Here is a 22,308-nt window from a genome sequence, read left to right as displayed (position 1 = left end):
TTGTTAATGAAAAAGACTAATTTTTTTTACTTTTATAGAATTAAACTACCATGCTTGAAGTGGAAGCAACTTAGAAGGCAGTGCCTGGGCACTCAATCCCTTTAACACTAAGTTCATTAACCAGAATTTAATGGTAAAAGGATGACAGTGACTATTATTTTTACGGGCAATGCTCTATGAAAGGGATCAATACTGTCCATCGCGACCAGCATTTCTCATGCACTTGATCGATGCGTTACCATCTGAGTAATTAAAAGGAATAGGGTCACGTACAATCAGCATGTACATCTTACTCAGCAACTCCTTTCAGTTGCCGGCAAAAATTAAACTCATTAATCATCCTGATCCTAAAGGAGAAAAAGCTTTGGGTAAGAGATTAAAAAAAAAAATTTTCTATTTTATGAAGGGAAAAAGTGTCCAAAGGCAACATCTAGAAAAATTCCTGTCTACCAAGTGATATTTGAATATTATTTTCATGTGGGAAAATGAGTCGATTCCACTGTCAAAAATAAAATTAATATTATGTTATTCTAATGTTCTAGCTTGCCTTAAATCTGCAGGTAACATATACTGGTAAATTCTGGAAAAGTGTGCAGAGCAGCAATGGAGAAGCAGGCTGCGGGAAGGAGGCTTCTCATCCACCTCCAAATCCTTTGCTTCCGACAAAGAACTCAACCCACTGAGAAGAAGCAATGTTTTTCACAAATCATACTTTTTTGTCTGGTTCCAGAGAACAAAGTCTTGTTAACACATTTAAATGTGTTTGCTGTAATTCACAGTTAACAACCGACCCCTTCAGATAAAGAAAAATTGGTTTTATCCTTACTGATTTTCCAAGCTCAAAGACCAGCTCTTGGCTGAGGTTCTCCTCCTTGCCAAGGTCTCGGTGAAGGTGAAATGAGACACGGGTGGGGATACAATGCCAAGGGAAGGTGTTTTGATGCTATATTTGGCCTCAGCCGTCATTCAGCTCGCACCGCCTCTTTGTGTGTGCCAATGGGCTCTTTGCTTGTAACAGAGATGGCTTCCTGATTATGATTACATTTTCCGTGCTGATTTAGTAAGCAGAATTTTACCTAATTTTGTTATTGACTTAATTTTAGCAAAATTCTTTATTGAGACAGGATGACATTGGAAGTGAAGTATTATTCACTTTACCAAAGCACTCACTGTGGTGCTGTTTTAGGGAGCAGGCATTTCCTACATGTTCAATTTGTTCTGAAGCACAAAAACCAAACTTTTGAAGAAGATAGCTATTGTATTCAGCAGGGTGTTATATATAGTGCTGTAGGGTCGTAAGGAGACAAGAATGCCACCAGAAAGTAAGACTTAAAGAGAATCTAATTTGCACATGCTCACCAACACATGTGCCATGCTAGGAAGTGGAAGAAACAGAAATACTAGTAGTAGACATAGATGTTTAGGCTGAAAAGTTATTTGGAATACGGAGATACAAAGAGAAGACGGATGGTAAAGTTAAGGACATATGGATGTGGGGATCTTGCCACCCCTGCAAAAATGATCCAGTAGCTGCTTGACATGTGATATGAAAACGTGGAAGATGGATCAAGATCCACACAGTCCTTATAATTCTAGAATTCTCCAATTCTGTAAAATAGAAAAGCAAACTAAATTATCTTCAGAAGGAACAGTAGGAGACGTGTACCAGGGCAATAAAGCTATTGTAACAATTTCCTTATGTAGAAGTTACAGAACGTATTTACTCCCTTTGTATAAAGGTAGGTAACATCTTTAGAAGAAAGTGTGGAAAGAAAAGAATAAAATACTGGGGACCAAAACCCTGGAGTATGGGTTCTTCTATCTTCCTACATAAAGTGGAGGAGGAGGAAGTGATCTACCAAAGTGTAAGCTCAGACAGGGAATGTGAATTCAGTGGGCGATGTGAAAGATGCTAGGCCTGGAAGACGCCAGGACAGGGCGGCAGTTGTCCACAGCCCAACATCGAGTTGAAGTGGCAACAACATCAAGACTTGGAGGAAGGCTGGGCGCGGTGGCTCACGCCAGTAAGCCCAGCACTCTGGGGGGCCGAGTCAGGAGGATCTCTGAGTTCAGGAGTGGTAGACTGGCCTGAGCAAGAGTGAGACCTCATCTCTCCTAAAAATAGAAAAGTCAGCTGGGTGTGGTCATGGACACCTGTAGTTCCAGCTACTCAGGAGGCTGAAGCAAGAGGATCTCTTGGGCCCAAGAGTTTGAGGTTGCGGTGAGCAATGATACCACATCACTCTACCCAGGGTGACAGAGTGAGACTCTGCCTTGAAAAAAAAAAAAAAAAAAAAAGACCTGGAGGGAATCCCACAGGCTCTTCCATGTAGCAATGAAGAGGACATCAATGACGTGTCACATGGAGCTTCCCAGTGAAGACAGCACAGAACGTTAAGTCTGCATCCAAGCTAGATGGGGAAAAGAGGATTATTGATAACAATGCAATCAGCAGTAGACCCTTTCTTGGGAAGCTGGATACTAAAGGAAAGGAAGAAAAACAGGATGATAGCTAGAGCTGGTAGTAGGAACCAGTGAAGACCATATTTATTTCTATTTGTGGGCAGAAAAGAAGGAACAGGCAGAGAAAGAGGAGAACAGCAGCAGTGTGCGTTCTAGTGTCTGGCACATCACAGCACTGCTTTGAACCTACCACTGAGCTGAGCAGCAGGTGACACCGCGACTTCCCACTCCTCTTCAGTAAAGCTCCCCACAGCCCTGTGACATCCCATATCCCTTCTGCAGGTGACTCACTAAGTGCCGTCCAATTAGTGACAAGAGGAATAGGACCAAGCAGACAGGTGGCCAGGTTTAGCCTTTTTCTCATATATTTGGAAAATAATGTGAAATTAAATTAAAAAAAAAAAACATTTAAAATTAGAAGAGAAGAAAGTAATAGAGCATATAAATGTATTTGTGAAGCAAGCCGTTTAAGAAAGCATAAAGTGGATAAATCCTGAAGATAACGGGATGTTGGGATCGTACCAGTGGGAAACACAGGCGGAAGGGAGTGGCTGCCTGGCTGCCTGGCTGCCGGAGGCACACAGGTGAGAAGGCTGGTCCCGCCAGGCCGGCAGACGCCACAGACAGTGATTGTCATCCAGTCCCTGTTTGAACCAATTTGCTGTTTTAAAACTCTGTTGTCATCACCTTTACGTCATTGAATGTCACCAAAAGTGAAGAATCCAGGATGTGTGACCCTGAGAAAGCCACTGCTCTGTCAGTAACGAAGCCTCCGAAGCCCTTCAAGGAATTGAAAGGAGATGTCAGGCAAGGGCATGACAGAGCTCAGTATTTTTAAAATTAGTCACAGTTCATTCCAATTGAAAGTTGCTTAATTCCATTGAAAGTCACTTCCAGAAACAATTCCTTTAAGTGTCAACTTATTGTTAAACCTACACAATGAATTTTAAATCAAAAGTGGCTATTTATTCCTCAGAGGAGTTGCCTAAGTAATTGACTTTATACTGAAGTAAATCTAACATTTATGAGGAAACTGATAGAAAGGGCATGCTGACTTTATTTCTAAGTCAGACTTTGTATCTTAGAACTGACTCACCCCAAGCATGCTTTTCTGTGGAGCTACTCAGGTGGGAGTCCCTTTGCTACAGTGCGGTGGGTGTTTGGGCCAGACGTTATTCGTTACTTACCTGCCACTGAGCACCCACATCTGTGCAGACCTTGGTAGACCTTATCTGTGTCAGGCTCGTTAGACTACCTTCAATTTTCTTTTGAAGGAGAATTGTCCATTCTCGGCCATATTCAGGCCATGTGTGTGCGTACATACACAGAGGCCAAGAGCTATATTTTATTTCTCCCTGTCTGGATGGAAGGACACAATGGAAGGACAAGCCTTAAAGATTTTAAAGATATGCCCATTACTATCATGTCAGTGACCAGGTTGGGAAAGACGTTTCGGTATCTCAAAGAAGTTCTTCTTGACTGAGAAGTCACACAATAGCGATAAAGCCACCAGCATGGGGACTGGATCTGCTAAGGCCACGCTAACGCAAAGCGGACGCTTCAGCACCGTGGACAGCTCCCGCTAAAGAGGCCCAGCTCCCAGCCCCACTAAAGTAGAAGCTGAAAATCCAAGCCCTGGTTTTACCCAGAAGTTCTTCAGCAATCACCAGAGATAACTATAATAACATGTAATGCCTTCCTATTGGTTGTATGTCTCAGCTTTAAATTTGCGTAGCAGAGTGATTACTCAAGATTCTTCAATCTTGATAAGAGCTGGTATCTAAAAAGCAGTTTTTATATGTAACATTTTTAACTAGGACCTCTCAAGCAAATCGAAGCTCTTGTTTCTGAAGGAAAAGTGGTTTGTTTGGTAGGTACACCTATCTTTTGGTGAATTTTTGAAACTGTCTTTTCCAATTTTGAATATATTTCTCAGAAAAATAAATACATAGCTTTTTAATTGATTATACATTTAGGGTGGTCACTGGTTTAATCATATATGTTGAACATAAAGGAAATAAGTGCCATGCATTTTTTCAGATATGCTGATTATGACCAGATAGATATGTACAGATAATGAGAAAATAAATAAGTAAATAAATTTACTTATTTACATTTTGGGTTTTCCAGGAAAAAAAATATTGATATCAGGACTTAAACCTAAGTTAGAGCAGAGCCCCATCAAAAGAAATCATTTACATATGTTATATCCTCGATTTGTTCTTCAGTACAACACTTTTGTTTATCTGAGAGTTCTAGACATGTGTCAAAATGAAAAGAAGGAAATATATACCCCAAAATGTTTTTAAAAATACGCAGAGACCATTTGAAAAAAAAAAATTCCAAAGCTTTTGCCTTTCTTTTCTCCTAGCGACACCTAGAGCCTATTAAGGGAACCTGCATATTGCTCTCACGCCAAACACCCGTGGTTCAACAGCTTTAAGTCAGATTTGAAGCAAAAAGCACATTTTCCCTGCCTGCACTGTGGCTTAATTGTCTTCCCCAAGACTCTCAGGGGGTTAATCCTCCAAAACTCTGCACCCTCCGCAAAGACTTCTAGTTCCTTGAACCAGAGGACCTAAGAATTTGTGCGTCTCCCTCAGGACTCTGCCCACCTCGTCCATATCTCTCTATTTAACCGAGAGAGTCTGGAAATGATGCAAGAGAAAATAACAAAATTGCCTGCAAAATGTGATGGAGGGTTTGTGTGCCTGCCTATGTGCAGATCACATTTCCCACACACTGTTGTCATCTCCAGTAAAGTCTCTGAATCTCCATTCATGACACAAAACAGAAACTAGCAGTAACAAAACTCACGCTGATTTTATAGCATCTGGAGATTAAGAATTGTCCTGTGAAGACACTCAACCTCCACCCCCCCTCCCCACTTGACTCCTGCTCTGAAGAAAAGAAATGCCCAACAGTGAGGCACTGTGACCTGCTGGGGGGAGCACTCGTCTGACACCCAGACGTCTCCTCAGTGCCCTGGATACGGCCTGCAGACCAACCATCTAGAGGCCTGCGACGTTGAGGAGGAAACTCCTGAAAGGCAGAGGCAGCCCACCGTGTCTAGGGCTGTACCGTTTGGGATTTTTCTCTTTTCCCAGGGAAGAGAAGGTCTCAGAGATAAAGGGCAGTCCTCCCTTGACAGTCCTACCAGCGCTCTGAATGGTGGAAGGGATCCATGGGAGGTGGTTAAACTCATCCATCCATGGGGCCTGCAGATACCCTGCACTGAGTCCACGGTGACTGGGGCGATATGCAAATTACACTTTTGAAACCCAGGGTACTGGCCCAAGAGTAGGAAACATGTCCTCAGAGAAGTTTTCAGTAACATGGTCTAAGGGAGAGTTGCTAGTCCAAGGCTGGGAGCCCAGGCAGACCCGCCTGACGCCTATCAGCACAATCCTGCTGGGCCCTAGCAGAGGGGGCTGGGGCTCGGATGCATTCACTATAGTATTTTTCGTAAAAGATAATCACCACCGCAGTCACTGGGGAGGAAAGTGCTGGGGGAAGTAAGAAGAGGAAGCAGAGGCTTGTGAGTCAAGGGACAGAGTGGGGTAGGCGAGGAGGGGCACAGGGCGGACTCCAGACACAGGTGCAAGAGGAGAGAAAAAGCCTGAGACTTTATCTTCCCTGAGTCGTAAAGCAGTTGGAAGAAGAAAAGATTCAACTCATAAACACAGACTGAGCTAATTCTCTACTTAAGATCCGTGGCAGCATGCGGTTAAAAACAGACATCCACGCACCCAGCGAGCCCCCAGCAAATTCCAGACCACAGCAGGCGCAGCACCCAGACCCCGCTCTCTCAGCCACCAACTCGCGGCCGCCGCCGGCTGCAGACAGACCGGGTCCCGGACGGCCGTGACCGAGACCTGGCGCTACGGTGTCTGGGCGCTCGGGAAGCGGGGGTGAGGGGGCGACCGAAGACCGCCGAAGTCCTCCGGGCCGCCGGGCTCGCCCCAAGCCCCGCGCCGCCCCCCACCCACCAAGATGCTCTTACGTCCTCCTCGTCACCGTCGCTCCGCGCCTGGTACTGGAACCGGGGCCGGCCGCCCGCGCCGCCGCCGCCGCCACCGCCGCGCTCCCGGGGCGCCGCCGCCTGCGCCTGCGGGCCGAGGGGCTTGGCCCCGGCGCCGCCGTCCTCCTCGGGCCCCTGGCCGCCCAGGAGGTGGCTGGCCTCCGGGGGCGCCGGGAAGGACCGCGAGGTGTTGATCTTGCCCGTGAACCTCTGGTACAGCGAAGCCATCGGTCCCCGCACGGGCTCTTGCTGTGTCTTTGGGGCTTTGTAATATTTTGTCCTGTCCCTTTCTCTCTCTCTTTCGGGTTCCCACTCCCCTCTCCCCTCCAGGAATTTTAAAGGAACAAAAGAGGAAAAAAGAACAGAAATGGGTGGTGGGGAAGGAGCAGCAGCGCCGGCGGCCGCTCCTCCGCGCGCCACTCCGGAGCCGCCGCTGGGCGACTCTGCCTCGCTCAGCCTCCTCCGCCCCCTCCCCCGGCGGCTCCCACAGCCCAGGGTCTGGGTGTGTTTTCTCTCTTTTCTGTTTTGTTTTATTTTATTCTTTTTAACTCCTTGCCGCGCCACGTACGGCCTAACCAAAGAGATCCAAGCAAGGAAAAACCCAAAAAAAAAACCTCAGGGAGGGAGAAGCCTAGGCCCCAGATCTGGCACCACCTAGAGACCGGGAGCGTTCAGGGCGCCGCTCGGCGCTCCCGCCCCTGGCCCCGGCCGGCTCCTCCCCCGCCCGCCCCCTCCTCTGCGGGGCCGTCGCCAGGTGGGGCAGGGGCCGGGGCTGGGGAGGGTGCAGGGCGGAGGCCGCGCGCGTCCCGGGGCCGGGTGGGTGCGGGGCTGGGGGTGGGCGCGCTGGGGAGCTCAGGGCGCTCGCGGCCCCGCCGAAGGTCGCGCCCACGGTGCGCGGGGAGCGCGGCGCGGGGAGGGAGGTGAACTGGACCGGGAGGCCGGGACAGAGGGGCGCAGGCCCCCGGGGCGCCCTTTCACCGCATCCGCTCGGCGGCAGCGCCAAACCCCTCCGAGGGGCTCCCGTCGGGGTTTTCCATCTGCTTTTCTTGACTAACTTGAAACATCGACAGCAAAGACCCTCGAGGGCCTGGGGGTGGGGGAGCAACAAGAAGGGTTTGGAGGGACCAGATGCAGGAGATGCTGGTGGCAGATAGGACCTCCCTCTTTCCATCATGAAGCTTGTCCCCAAACAGCGACGCTGTCTGGCGCGCTCCCCACGGGCAGGGAAGGCAGCGGGAGGCCCGCGGCCGGCGGGGCAGGCCCAGGAGCCTCGGGAGCGCGTCCCCCCTGCCGCGTGCACCCTCCATCCTGTGCATTGAACACAGCCTGGCCGAAGCGTCCGGGATGCCGGCAACTTTCCCAGAGCTTGGCCACCCCCCGCCCCTGACCCCGCCGCGAGGGAGCGAGGGCCTAGAGGACGCCAAGGCTGAGCGCGCCGGGCCGCGTCAACTCATTTTGCTGCATTCGGACGTGCTCCAGCGCCGCTGTGTGGAAACGCGGCAAACTGAGCCGCGCCGCTCCGCGCCTCCCTCCCGCCTCCGGCGCCCTCTTTCTTCGCGGATCCTTGGGGTGGTCTTTCTTGAGGAACCGAGCGTTCTTTCTCCTAATCTCGCCCCCACGCCCGCCTGGCGCAGCTGTCTGCAGCCCTTCCAGGCCCGGGTGGATCTGCCCTCCCTGAGCCCTGCCCGGACCGGGAACAGAAACTGAGGAGGAAAGGGCTGTCCGGGAGAAGCTTGCACCCGCACCTTCCCGGTCCTAGGTTTCTGTTATAACCCCCTGCAGGGTTTCAAAATAACAGGCAGTGCCACCCGCCAGCTTGCGAGCCAGCGGGCGCACCGCAGCCCCCAGCCGGGAAGGCCCAGAGGGAGGCCTGCCTGGTCCTGAAATGGCCTGGGGGGATGGGGAGAACTGGAGAACTGATGCTGGCGAAGTCTCCTGGAAGAAACACCGTCCAGTCCCTTCCATGCTCCTTCCTTTCCTAAGCTCTTACTTCAGGGGGTAGTTTTCAGTTTTAGTCAAAATGTATACCACATTCATCTTCTCTTCATCCCACAGTGGTTTTCCTCTACTGCGAAGAAACGTAAGTAATCATGAAAGTCTTTTGAAAACACCTTTCCTTTACAGCCGCTATAAAACCACATCAAACCAGTATCCACTGCGGGTCCGCTGCAGGAGAGATGCCGGGCAGGTGAGTCTGGGATGGGGACAGCTTCCTTTGCCCCATTTTAGTTTGCAGACAATTATGAGAGCCATAAAACTCAAGTTTCAAAGTCATTCCATGTAGATAAATAGAAAACCTCTCCCTCGTGCCCCGCCCCCATCCCAGCTGTGCTATTGACAGCAGAAAGCTGCCTTTCCCAGGAGAACTGGAGAGAAGCCTCCTGCTGGTCCCGCAGCGCCAAGATCCTGACATTTCACTAAATGTGGATGCTCCTAATTAGGGGCTAGGTAATATGGACGCACATGCATATGAAATATGAAATATGCATGTGTATTTGTACACAAACTGCAGGAATATATGTATCTTGTAATGATAAATTTCATGGAAAATGTTAAGTGCATGGAATAGTGTCTGCCATACACACAGCTGGGTGCGTAGTCACAGTCACCGACTATAGTTGGGTAATACATGAGCTACCTACCGTAGGATAAGGAAGGCCCTCACTTTAACAAATTATATCCGCAAGGGAGGTTGTAGGTATTCAAATTGCAATTTGGTCGAAATTTTAAAATGCTAATTATTCAGAAAATATAAATGGCTTCTATTTCAAATTATTTATAAGGTGATTTAAAAAACTACAAACAACAGGGGAAAGAGTTGAGGTAAAGATTTGTGCTGAGAGCAGCAAATGTGCAAATTAATCAGGAGCGATGGAGGAGGGGCAGGGAGGTGGGCAGGAGAGAGGACTGCCCCACAGAGGCAGGTGTCCAAGGAGGGTTGCAGACAGCACTGCCCAGGACTCTCCTCCGGGCCAACCCTCAACTAACTCAGAAAGAATGGGGCTACTTTCCCCTCACACACTCAACACGACATTCCCAGAAACATTTTAAAGACCGTTTTAGACTTTATGTCTGAGTCTGTGCACTCTCACACCCACACTGCTCTCGACCATTGAGACACAGATTGCAGCCTCTCCTTAGAGAGTGGGAGGATTGGGAGCTCCCTTCTGAATGAGAATGAACTGGCTACTATTTAAGAATGAGTGAGGGGAGATGGTCTTAGCAAATGGCAAGCTATGACATTTTATGTTTATGATACACAATTAATTGTCCCTTAAGCTAATGACCTTTTTAGCTTCCCATGTATACAAAATAAGGAAACAGATACTCCAAAGAGTAAGAAAACTACCCAACAGTCTCGGCACCTGTAGCTCAAGCGGCTAAGGCACCAGCCACATACAGGTTCAAATCCATCCTGGGCCTGCCAAACAACGACAACTATAACCAAAAAATAGCAGGGCGTTGGGGCTGGTGCCTGTAGGCCCAGCTACTTGGAAAGCTGAGGCAAGAGACTTGCTTAAGCCCAAGAGTTGGAGGTTGCTGTGAGCTGTGATGCCACAGCACTCTACCCAGGGCGACAGCTCAAGGCTCTGTCTCAAAAACAAACAAAAAACAAAACACTACCCAATGGGCATCACAATATAGGTGTAGCATTCAGAAGGAAATATATCAACATTTGCCTCTACTTGGCTTGTTCTTGAAAGCCTTGAATACATTTTCTGTTTTTATGCATTGGGCAAGTGTGAGAAAATATTTAGTGAACGCATTTAGGGAACATCTTGAGTGGACTATTTTATGTCAAGGTTTTAATTCCTTAATACTATTTAGAACTAAGGCCCGGTAACCCATTTTTCTATCTAATGTCACGTGATTATTTCTTCCCTGTTTGTTAAGTAAAGGTGTGTTTATTTTCCCTAAAATCAATTTATAAAACAAGTATAAGTCATTAGAAGTTGGCAGATGCTGCAGAATATTCTGGGTAGTCATTTTAAATATGACAATGAACAACTTTTTTGGTCTACATGCAAGCTAAGCGTTGTACAAATACCAGAAGAATGCTCACTGTCACAGCCTAAGCAAGATTTTTATTAGCTAAGAGGTTTTCTGATTTCTGAGAGAATTTACTTCCCCTTCTCTGGGCACTAAGGGAATTTACTTCCCCTTTCACTGGGCCTTGAGGAAGAAGGGCAGAACCATATTCGAGATTTCTATTCTTCAGTTTTTCCAAACACTAATATTTGGAGAAATGAAACAGCAAACTTAGCATACTTCAGGGGACTGTCTTCCCTAACACGCTGGACACCAGTTATCTTTTAGATACAGAACTTGAACTGATAGAAATGGGGATAAATCATATAAATATTTGGGTAGCTTGAGAAAATAAATATAGTGCTAGGTATAAAAATGCAAAACCTGGGCAGCGCCTGTGGCTCAAGGAGTAGGGCGCCGGTCCCATATGCCAGAGGTGGCGGGTTCAAACCTAGCCCCGGCCAAAAACCAAAAATGCAAAGCCTATTTTTAACTTTGAAAATCTTGGTTCTCTGTCTCTCTAGAAAAAAATGTTTTGATTTTGCTTTTGTGTTTTGCAGTATGGCTATGAACTAGGGCCACGTGATAAGACGTCCTTACAAACTGTTACGCAGGAGGGATTGAAGGACTTGTGCAAAAGTAATTGTTCTACCAGGCTTTTGAAAAACAATAAGCTAAAGTATGAATTTGTTTAGGGAATTTCGATGTGACACTCAAATATGAATATGTTTCAAAGAAAAACATTTATTTTTAACCCAGTAAAAAAGCTTTCTTTAAATTTAAGTGAAGTTTTAATCTCTGCATTTTAGAGCTGCCACCTGTACTGCCTGGATTTTATAACAGTGCAAAACACACTCATGGGCTTCCCTAGCGTGGCCCACACAAGCTCAGGTGGTTAATCAGCACTAGTGTTAAAGGTCACTGCCAAGGGAGTGAAACAAATGGCTGGTGCCAGTGTTGAATCCTTGGCCCCAAGGAGGGTTTGTCGCAGCCTTCACTATTCTCACCTCACTCTTTACCTTCCCTTCTGTGTTTCACCATAATCTACTTCTTTTCTTCAACTTTCTATCTTCCTTTTTTAACTTTTTTTTTGAGACAGAGTCTCACTATGTGGCCCTCAGTAGAGTGCTGTAGTGTCACAGCTCACAGCACCCTCCAACTCTTGGGCTTAAGTGATTCCCTTGCCTCAGCCTCCCAAGTAGCTGGGACTACAGGTGCCTGCCACAACACCGGGCTATTTGTTGTTGTTGTTGCAGTTGTCATTGTTGTTTAGCTGGCCCAGGGAGTGTTCAAACCCACCACCCTTGGTGTATGTGGCTGGCGCTGTAACCACTGTGCTACGGGTGCCAAGTCATTCCTTTTTTTACTTTTACTTTCTTCTTTCATTCTTGCCCTTTCTCTGAATCAGTATCAATGAGCTGTATTTACTTTTGCTCTAACAATCCCTTGCTACTCTCTGGATACCCATCAGATTGTGCTTTTTACTACTGACATTGCCTTAGAAATTATCCAGATAATCACTTTTCATCCTACAAGAGGAAAAAGCTTTTGTAATTTGGTTGTTGTTGGTTTTCACACCTCCTGATTATACTATCACAGCTTCCATGGTGCTGTCCACAGCTCTCAAGACTTTTAGGCCAGGGAGTACAGAAGAGAGTCTGCCATTTGTCTGTCCCTGGTGATCATCTGAACATAACCACGTCGTTCTCTGCAATGTCTTGGTTCACAGATCAAGCTTTATTAGATTAAAAGAAATATGACTTCTGCTCTGAATGACTCTGAAACGCCCTGCCCTTTTCTAACCACACACTTCCCGGGGTCCAGTGAATTAAGTTAAATACGTTTCCCTTTAATGTTAAAATGACATTAATGCGTCTCTGCACTTCAGTGCTTTACTTTTTAACTGACAGAGGCAATGGCTGTGCTCTGGAAAAACAGAAAGCTTTTATCTGTTCTGGGCCCACTGATGAGCCTTGGATGGACCAAATTCTGGCTGAGGCATGGTTCGCTGTAGGACTAACTGTGCAAAGGGCAATAGCGAGGTGCTCAGACCGTCCCCTGGGGCCATCTGCACCAAGTCACCTGAGGGGTTCTCAGACTTGGACTCTAAAGCAACAGTGGAATAGAAGAAGATAGACAGGGTTAGTCAAATGCAGAGGCTTCTCCGGACAATAGCAAACACAGCCAGTGTGAGCCTAGAAAGAGGAGCTGCTCCTCCAGGGAAAGCAAAAGAACGGAAGTAGATGCCAGCCAACCCCCAGGTGTTCTTGCATCTCCTCTGCCAACCACACCAGGGCTGTGAGAGGTAAGGAGATGAGGAGAAAAGAGGGAAGGGGCCCTCTTTTAAAAGGCAAATTTGTGATGGGATGCCTGGGAGAGTACCACCTCCTTGGCAGGCCGGGGGCTGGGAGAAACACCGACTAAACTGCCTCCTGGACACACGCTTAGTTGAATTTGAAAAGTCTCTTAATTTCCCTCACCATCTTGTCCCATGCAGAAGTCACAAGGCAATTGCTTTGGATTAAGGCCCTGTTCATAATCACCTCAGTGAAAAAAAATAGTGAACAACCAAAGTCTGAGCGAAAAGAAAACACACCGGCACTAGCCACGGTACGTGGTGCAGCACCCAGAAGGCAGTCCACCTCCCAGACATGCAGTGGCCAGTCCTAGAAGGCAATCCAATCTGCCTCCCAGATGCCCAGTGCCTATCTAAGTAGCTGTCTCCTCTCCCAAGAGCAGAATACAGGTGGAACACAGGACCACATTTCCCAGGCATAAGCTTCTAAGTCATAAAGACTCATCTTTGAAGTAAGCCACTATTTCCATATTCAAAACTATGACAAGACTCGAATGCTGTTCAGTAAATACTCATTCCTCTATCCCCCCAGCTAAGAAATACCCTAACCTGCCCCATTGAACCTGAGCTTGACTTTGTGATGTAGAGGAGCATGCCCAGTTACTGGCTGCTGCCATGGCCCTGCCTTCAGAATGAACATGTCTGCAGCAGCCTCAATACAGCCTGGAGCTCAGCTGAGCACTCTGCACCCAGCTGAGCCCAGTACTGGCCAGCTGAATCGCGGCTGAGCCCTGGGAGCCTGAGTCTGGGAATAAATGCATTTGAGCATGCTTGTATCATTAGCTCATTAAAACAAAGCCAAATCAATGCATAGAAAATGGCACAGCAAATGCTAATGCTTCAGGTAGACACTTCACTTGACTTAGTAAGTTCCTAAATGCCTACCATGTGCCTGCCGGGCGTTGTGGCATGTTCTAAGGGTGAAATCATAAACCAAAGCTTGCTTTCAAACAGATTATAGTCAACACTCGTCAAAGAGAAGCAAGACAGATGCTGTGAATTACCAGCTTGATTCCGCTTTCTTTGGGAAATTGATGCAGTTTTCTTAATTTCTTCCTCATTGTGGTACATTTATAGCACCACTAGTTTTAGTAGGAACAGGCTGGTCATGAAGGTGCTCAGAACCAAGCCCTGATTCTTACTGTAGGAATACTGCAGTCCACTGACATGGTGGCTGCTGGACTATTAGTGTCAACGTCACCCAAGGACTTGTTATAAATGTAGATCCTTGGGTCCCACTCCAGATCAACTGAAAGACAGACTCAGGGCTGTGGCCAGTCTGTCTTTAACAAGCCCTCCCAGAGATTCTGAGCCACGCTCAAGTTCAAGCTCAAGTTGAGCACACTCAACCAGTGCTCTCGAGTAACATGCTAGAGCAATCCTTTACCCCTAGGAGACCTGAGAGATTTCCCAAATGTTTGCTTAGTCTCAGGAAAGGGCTTATACATTTAAAGTATTTGACAAGGATTATTTTAAAGGTATGAATTTTTCAAGGAGATAAAATAAACTTCTCATTTAAATGGTAGCTATTTTTGCTAAGGCTTTATTCCAAGTGAAAATAGAATGGAGGAAAATTAGTCTTTGCAGGACATTTTCAGTTTCTTTTTTTCATTTTTTCTTCATTAAATCATAACTGTGTACATTAATGCATTTATGGGGAACAATGTGCTGATTTGATATACAATGTGCAATACTTACATCTAACTGATTAACATAGCCATCTCCTCACTTACTTATTTGTTGTGGTCAGACATTTATACTTTACTCTCAATACTTTTGAAATGTACCATTGCATTGTGCACATTAGGTGAGGTCCCACCAAATACCCTCCCTCCTCCTGGCCTCCCCTGTCCCCTCCCCTCCCTTCCCCTTCCTCTTCCCTCCTCCTTTCTGGACATTTTCAGGTGCTATTTCACCCTTGAAACTGGTGTTTAAGGTTCATCCCAGGAAGAAGGTGGTAGCCTACAGGACACTGTCAAATTAGCACAGACACGGCCAAAGCACAGGCAACTCCCCCACCCCCGTCGGGACTTATCACAGAGACACTTTGCTTTTGTACCTTAGCAGGCCGCCTTCCCCATCTTGCCAGAACATGCGACTTGGAAGAATTGCAAAGGGCAAAAAAAGCTTTACTTTCAAAAACTGATTTCATTAAGAAAAAGTCTCAGTGCCTCTGGTTTATACTCACTGCTTTTGTAATGCAACTAAAAAAGACCCTGTCCTTAATTAAAAATCAGTGACATTAATAAACATATTTAAATTGAAAACTGACTTTTATGAACTTGAGTTTCTTGAAGCCACTCCTTTAAAATACGGTAAAATCGCGTTTATTATGTGAAATCTATTTTTTTTTTCTGCCATCACTTAAAGATTCCTCCAAATTTCCATGGAATAAACCGAGAAATTTAAAAACCTGCTGATGCTATTTTAGGTGGCTCAGTAATTTTTCCTGAATTTTAGCACATTCCCTGGATCACATGTGTGTGTTCGTATTTATAGGCACAGGTCAGTGTGCAAACAATAGATCTTAGATATCGAGTGTGAGACCCATGCTTGCAAAAGAAATACTCCAAGTCAAGTCTGAATGCTGTGAGCTTCACATCCTCCTGAGCAAATATCAGAGATGAATGCAAACCCCTGATTCACATATATATCTGCTCATGTCAGATCCGAGAACAGTGGGTTCTCGTTAATGAATACAAATTATATTAGGAGCAATAAAACTGAAATGAAGCCACGCATTTGCTTCTTGCGGGTAATTCAATTCACCGTGGACTGTAACTCCACTGGCTCCATCATACCCATTTCTGAACAATTTCCTTCTCATAAAAGGGGAAAAATATGTTTGTCTGTACTACTAATTGTATTTCAAATCACAGTAATTTGGAACTAAAAAAGGAAGAACTTCTCCTAACAATTACTTATATTTATATTTTGCTTGAGAGGTAAACAGAAATTGCCCATTGGCTAAATAAATCCATTAGTCATATGAGCCTGTGATGTATAACAGCCTTTTTCTTCACTCACAGCAACAATGAAACTGATTCTCCACCGTGGTAGTGGGAGGTGTAGCCCTCCCATGTGTGCCTTGGATTGTGCTTTGAGTCACCAAAGAGTCCCCCTATCTCAGTCTTCTTCATTGCACCCATCAGTTACCCACAGTCACCCCCATTATTTTTCTTTATAATAAACCAATACACGAGTTGCATCATTTATACAGAAACTTTTCAGTCTTCTTGGAAAAAGTTGAATAAATCATGGCTTTCAAAGGACTTTGGAGTACTTCTTAGCCATTTGGGGATAGGGCTGACTGTGAACGCAGTGAACGCTGTTTTCCAGTCAAGACATCCAAATCCCTAAGATTAAGTATCTTTCTTGAGTAGGCAATTTGCTCAAATAACATAAATTATCAAATCCAAATCTGCCATAAGACAGAATACAGAATTCATGAGTACTTTAAGATAAGATATAAAATAAGTTACTCAGTTAGGCCAGCAGCCCTCGGCTGGTGTACTTATGCTGTGATGGGCATTTCACTGGAAACCTTGGAATAGGCACCAGTCCAGCGTTATACCCAGTGATTACATCTGCATTTTATTAAAGTGTCCAATCAAAAAACTCTAGGCTTTCAGAACTTCATGGATAGCTACTGATTTCCGGAGGAGGCAGTCTTCTTGAGTGAGTCCATATGAAGAAAAACAGTCACTTAAAATTGTATCATCTCAAAAACGAAGACCATCTCCAGGGTTGAGCCACACCAGCTCTTGGTTTCGACTCCGGATGAAATGAAAGACGGCAATCCCATGACCCAGTTTGCGCAGCGATTGGAAGGGAATCAAAACAAGTGATTCACAGACTCTTCCATCTCCCACTGATGTCACCACTGAGCTTAATGCAATTCAATGAGAAGGGAGCTGGAGCTGGAGAGGGCCACCCGGTGACCAGCCCTCACCTTGTCCTGGATTCTGTGACTTTCGGCCCATGGAGAACATCTTCCCTGCATGGTACGTCCACGGCATGATGGGGAGTTATACATGTCACCCCTACCGCTCATCCACTTAGAAGTAGGGGTGGGAAAGGCTGGGTTCCATTCACTGGGTTAGTGCTTTGGAAGAGACCAACATTTTTGATGCTGCTGTTTTCCAGAGAAAACTCCGTGGAACTTTTCTGTGTGCTTGGTGCCCACTCTTCACGCTCAGCGAAGCACCTGCTGGCATGGCCAGCTTCTCATGGTGGCCAAGTACCACATCCATATCTTTTCTCACCTGTTTATCTGTCTATGTAGAATGTCTAGCCATAAGTGAAAGGTATCCACTTGAGTAAAAAGAAATAAAACATTTCTGGGGGGACTTCAGGCAATGTTTTCTTCCTTCCTAGCATGAGAAAGTGCTAAGAGGAGAGCTTGTCCTCCTTCTCACCAGCATCACCTCCTCCTATATTCTGTCTTTGAGCGTGGTTGTGAGGGTCTGATGCCCAAAGATGCCACTGCCTCTTCGTGACCATGAGAAGAAAGGGCAGGTGTTTGCAGTGATGAAAACCAGGAGTCCTGATAGTATGGAGCTGCCGAATCTAAAACCAGGATCCTCCCCCATCCCAGACGGGTGCCCTGCTGTTTTAGCCTTTTTCAATTGGGAATTGCTGCACAACCAAATACCTTCTTAGAGGGCACAACTGGACTCCTGGATCTTCCACTGACTGGCTCTTTGCCCTCAAGGGTCAGTAAGCACCAGTTTTCTCATCTACAACATGAGGTTGTTAGAAAAGGCCAATCCCACTGGCTTTCCCTGCAACGCAGGGCTCCTGAGTGGGGTTCACAGACACTGTAACATAAGGAGGAAGCCCCCGTTTGGCTTCTTGTAGTTAATAATTAACAAGCAAGTTATTAGGCACTCCCACCTGATTCTTATTTGCTATTGTCTATAATTCTGGGGGAAAATATTTCTGTTTTGTGGCTTCTTGTTGATGTTTGCATAATCCATCAACCGGAAGGTCTGGAAGGAAAGTGTCTCCATGCTTGATGGTGTCATTTATGTCAAGAGAAGAGACGATTTTTCTGAGACATTCTCTGTCCAGACTTGATAAAGCCACAGAGAATAAAAATGGGCCTGAAGCAGTAGGGGGCAAGGAGAGAGAAGGGGCAAATCACTGCTTGATCAGATTTATTTAAAAAACAAAACCCGTATATTTTATCAGCACTTTATTCTTAAAGTGTTTTCAAACAGCGCCATTGCAGTAAACTTTATTCTTAAAGTGTTTTCAAACAGCGCCATTGCAGTAAAGAGGCCCCTGAGAAGCAGACTTTGACCTGGCATCAGCAGAGTCACTCCACTGAGGCTGTGGGGAGCCTCTGCCAGGGAGCTGCTGGTGCAGCCCCCAGGGCACTCGCCAGGGGAGTAGGATCAAAATAAAAGGAAAGGTATTCCAGCCCCAGTGAACACATATAGGATTTCACACTCAGAATATCTGGAAAGGGACTTATTTTCAGCACACATGCTTTTTTTTTTTTTTGCAGTTTTTGTTCGAGGATGGGTTTGAACCCACCACCTCTGGCATATGGGGCCGGTGTCCTACTCCTTTGAGCCACAGGCGCTGCCCTGCATGTTTTTATTATTGCACAAAATAAAGCCTCCCCCTGGAGTTGCATGTAAGAAAAACAATGCAATTTGATGAGTGTTTTGGGCTCCTTAATTCTTAATCCAGGCTGCAGAATTGGTTGAACATAAATAAAAGTGGGTTGAGTAGACATTTCACCCCACATTTATCAGCCCTGTTTATCAAAAGCAGGGGCCAGCTACTAAGCAGATTCAACACGCAAGGTCTGTGCCTAGACGATCTTATGCAGAACTTGGTTGTGTGCAGAGAAAGCCAGGCTGACAGGCTCACAAAGTGTGTTCCCTTTATCTTCCTTATTTGATTACACCCTTCACATCGTTTGTTCTTTGTCATGATCCACAAAAAGAAAACAGCTCAAGAAAGTCAGCCAAACACACTTAACATAGTTTCTCAGACCTCTCTTTTATTCTTTCTTCCCCACACCTGCCACACCAGCAGCACCCCCGGTGGCACGACCTAGCAGACCCTACTTAAGTAAGATTTTATTTTGATGAGCCTCTGATGAATTCAGTCAACTGCAAAAAACAAAAGCAACAGAACAACAGAAAAGCCAAAGCAAAGCAAAACAAAGAGCCTCCTGCAAGCCCTGGTTTAGGAGAGCAGCGCGGAGCCGGGCATAGCCACTCGGGGGCGCTCTGGGAATTCCGAAACGCAAGCTCCCTGCAGCGGGCAGAGCTCTGGCTGACCGCGGGCAGCCCTGCCCTCTGCTCACACCATTTTTGTATTCAGCAGATCACACCGGAACAAGACAGCCTTTTATAAGATTCCTGTTTCTTCTGAAAAGGAAGTCTGTTTTAAATGCTCTTAGAAACAGCAGAGATAAGTTAGTCCATGAACCATAACTCTTTTGTCTTCTCATGTTGAAGAGCAAGAAATTCCAGGAAGGTGGGGAGAGTGTGCTGATAATAAAACTAATTCCCATTTGTCTTGGAGGACAGACATATCACAGAGATGGGTTCAGCCTTTGTCCACTGGGCCGTGGTGGGCGGGACCCAGGGCTGGCACTGATGACAGGAAGGAAGGAACGCCAAGACAGCTCTGACAGGTGGCTATGACACTGGGGACATTGGGGTGAAGACGAGCATTGCTGGGCCTGCATTCGCTTATTCCACTATCACTTCTGCTTAAGGAGTGAAAAAGAAACCCACGGGGAAAGGCCGGGCTAGGGGGCTCAGACTTTCTCCAGGGAAACATTCAGTAAACCAAGGACTTTGGAGAACAGCCTCAGATGGTCAGTCCCATCAGGCTTCTTGGACAGAATGGATTTTGTGGCCTTTGAAAAGTTATTGACTCATTTAGGGGGAAAAAAACAACAGCCTTGCAATTTGTTTCCAGTCATATTTTTTAAATGTGTGTTTTTACGTAAGCTGTCAATGGATCTGGGAAGCTAAAACATGGAGAGAGCCATTGAATACCTCCAAATGAGTCCAAATTTATCGGTAAACTTTCAACCTGGGAAGGGTTTCACTGATGAATAATAATAGGTTCAATTAATCTATTTAAAGCCCTGCGGTAGAAGTACCACATATTAGAGAGTTGTGGTTCAAACCTGGGTCTGTCCGAGGACCACATCATCCAGGGGCGTTCCCAGTCGTCTTTTCACACTTACTTCTGTCACTTTCATTACTCATTCACTGCAACCACATTCCAGGAAGCTGGGAGACAGAATTTTCAGATGGTACAACCATAGCGTCATTCCAAAGTCCAGCTCAAAAGCTACTTCCTTCCTCCAAAAGGTCTGTCTGTGATTGTTAAAAGGGTTACTAATGGTCTTGCTGGGTCCTCGTAACATCTGCATGTACCCACCTTATACAGCACATGACTATTTCATGAGTGCTATGTCCCCATTGCTCATAGGACACACATCCCTACATAATTAATTACTACGTCCCTGCATACATCACTAAGACTAGTTACTATGTCCCCACTGTTCACATATGTCCCCACCGTTCACACACATACACCCCTGAGCATTATTCACAGCTGGCCAGTGCGTGGCCCACTTATCTACAGCCAGTCTTCAGTGGGACCCTCTGATGGAGGACACCGTCCTGGGTTTGTTATGAGCTGCTCTGCTTGTTGACAACTGAGGTACCAGAGATATGCAGATGGTGTGTTTTCCACCCAGTGCCTCTGAGAACTTCGGACCACGATTCCTGCACTGAAATAATCCTAGTCTATGATTTTAAAGAAATAAGCTCTTTTTCTCATGTATACAGGTGGGGTTGTCCCAGACACACGGACTGCCTCCCTTGGGTCTCTCCCAGTACAGCACAATTTCCTGGAGGGGGGCTAGTTCTGGCTTCCTCGCTGTCCATAACCAGGGTCGAGCATGGTACCCGGACCTCTGGAGCCGAGAGGTAAGTATTTGCCAAACAAGTGACTGAAGCTTCATCAATAGCAAAATCCTGGCAGGCAAGTCTTGTGTGGAACGTGTGAAAGCCCTGTTGAAGCTCACTTACTTACTCTCTCTAACATCCACATTCCCAAGGTGAACATAAAAAGAGAAATTACTTTTGTATCCATCAAGCGAGACATGTGAGTATGTGTGTCACCAATCCCAGTTGTTATTTATCAGGGAAAGGCACTCACGGCACCAGCGATGGGCTCCCAGGGCTGGGCACCATGTTCTCCTTTACAATGTCCAGCCTTTGGACAAAGAGATCTTCCATCTGAGCAGGGGAAGAGTTTTCATTTGGGATTTTTCCTATATTTCAGTGGTATAGTCATTTATATCTAAGAAGCTAATAAAAACATATCCTAGAGAAACTAATTTTGCACAATGACACTTAGAATAGATTAAAAAAAAAAAAACCCTCTGAGTGGCTTATTTATCCAAAACAGATTAATACCGCTGATAAGAAAGAAATGTAATAATTTTTTCCACATTTTGAAGTTGCTTCATTTCTCATATACACCACTGGTATCTAATGTTGTAATTATTTATTCACTCCTATCTCCATCTAAGTCATTTTTAAGGACTTCACGTTGTTTTTAATTACACCATCAATGATTCTTTAAAAACAACTCTATTAATTTTTGCTCAAAGGGCTACCTGTGAACCTCTGAAAGAAATACATGTGGCTCCAAGCCAGAGACTCTGTATAAACTGAGGGTACCAAGGGCAACTCTGTCCCTGTGGACGCTTCCGAATCCAAGCATGGAAAGCAGATATACTCCACAGAGTACAGATAGACAGAAATTGTTCTTCCAAAGTGTTGTTCAGGGTCAGACTGGTTCCCTACTCTCTGGTTCTAGGAAAGGGTCTTCCCTCTAAGCTGACCTTGTAGAGCTCACTGCCTGATTTCACAATTAACATCATGTTTCACTGAGTCCAGAGGTTTCCAAATGTCCATCAAGACTCATGGGCCTCAAATCAACTCTGAAGTGGGAAACCTTAGAAAGATCCAATTATTGGATCTTTCAGGGCTGGGCACCATGTCCTCCTTTATAAGGTAGCAGCCTTTGGACAAAGAGATCTTTCATATTTGAATATTATTCAACAATATTCAATATAAAACAATATAAATTTGAATAATATAATTTGAATATTATTCACAAATTTCTTCTGATGCCCTTTTCTCTCAGCATAGGAGGGCCAGGTGCCCCTTCCAGAGCACGAGGAACGTCACCTCCTCACAGAACACACGTTTTGGATGAGTGGTGTGGACATGGGCATCAGAGCTGGCAGACATGTAACCCTGCCCTCTTACTGCCCACAATAGGTTTCCAGGGGCACCAAAGTGTAGCAAGTGTCCACTGAAGGACCAGTTTTGCTCAGAAACCCATTTCCTAGGGGGAAATACCTCCTGCTTGAGGGGGTGAA

The 22,308-nt window shown here is 45.9% G+C and overlaps 1 protein-coding gene across 4 annotated transcripts in view; it reads right to left on the bottom strand.

Annotated features, from left to right (window-relative positions):
• DPP6 (dipeptidyl peptidase like 6) overlaps nt 1-22,308 on the bottom strand; it is a 910,604-nt gene that overhangs the window by 734,750 nt on the left and 153,546 nt on the right. For 2 of the 4 annotated variants that reach the window (XM_053608762.1, XM_053608763.1), the window contains exon 1: nt 6,467-7,113. The exons of the other annotated variants lie outside the window; for them this stretch is intronic. In XM_053608762.1, the coding sequence (XP_053464737.1) occupies nt 6,467-6,712 (246 nt within the window). In that variant the 5' untranslated portion in view covers nt 6,713-7,113. Of the gene's footprint in view, nt 1-6,466; nt 7,114-22,308 lie in introns of those variants that run through there. 4 annotated transcript variants of the gene reach the window in all.

This window comes from Nycticebus coucang, chromosome 11, assembly GCF_027406575.1.
Source record: "Nycticebus coucang isolate mNycCou1 chromosome 11, mNycCou1.pri, whole genome shotgun sequence".
In the NCBI taxonomy this organism is placed as follows: Eukaryota; Metazoa; Chordata; class Mammalia; order Primates; family Lorisidae; genus Nycticebus; species Nycticebus coucang.
Note: the sequence above shows the minus strand (reverse complement) of the source record. Positions and strands in the feature narration are given on the sequence as shown.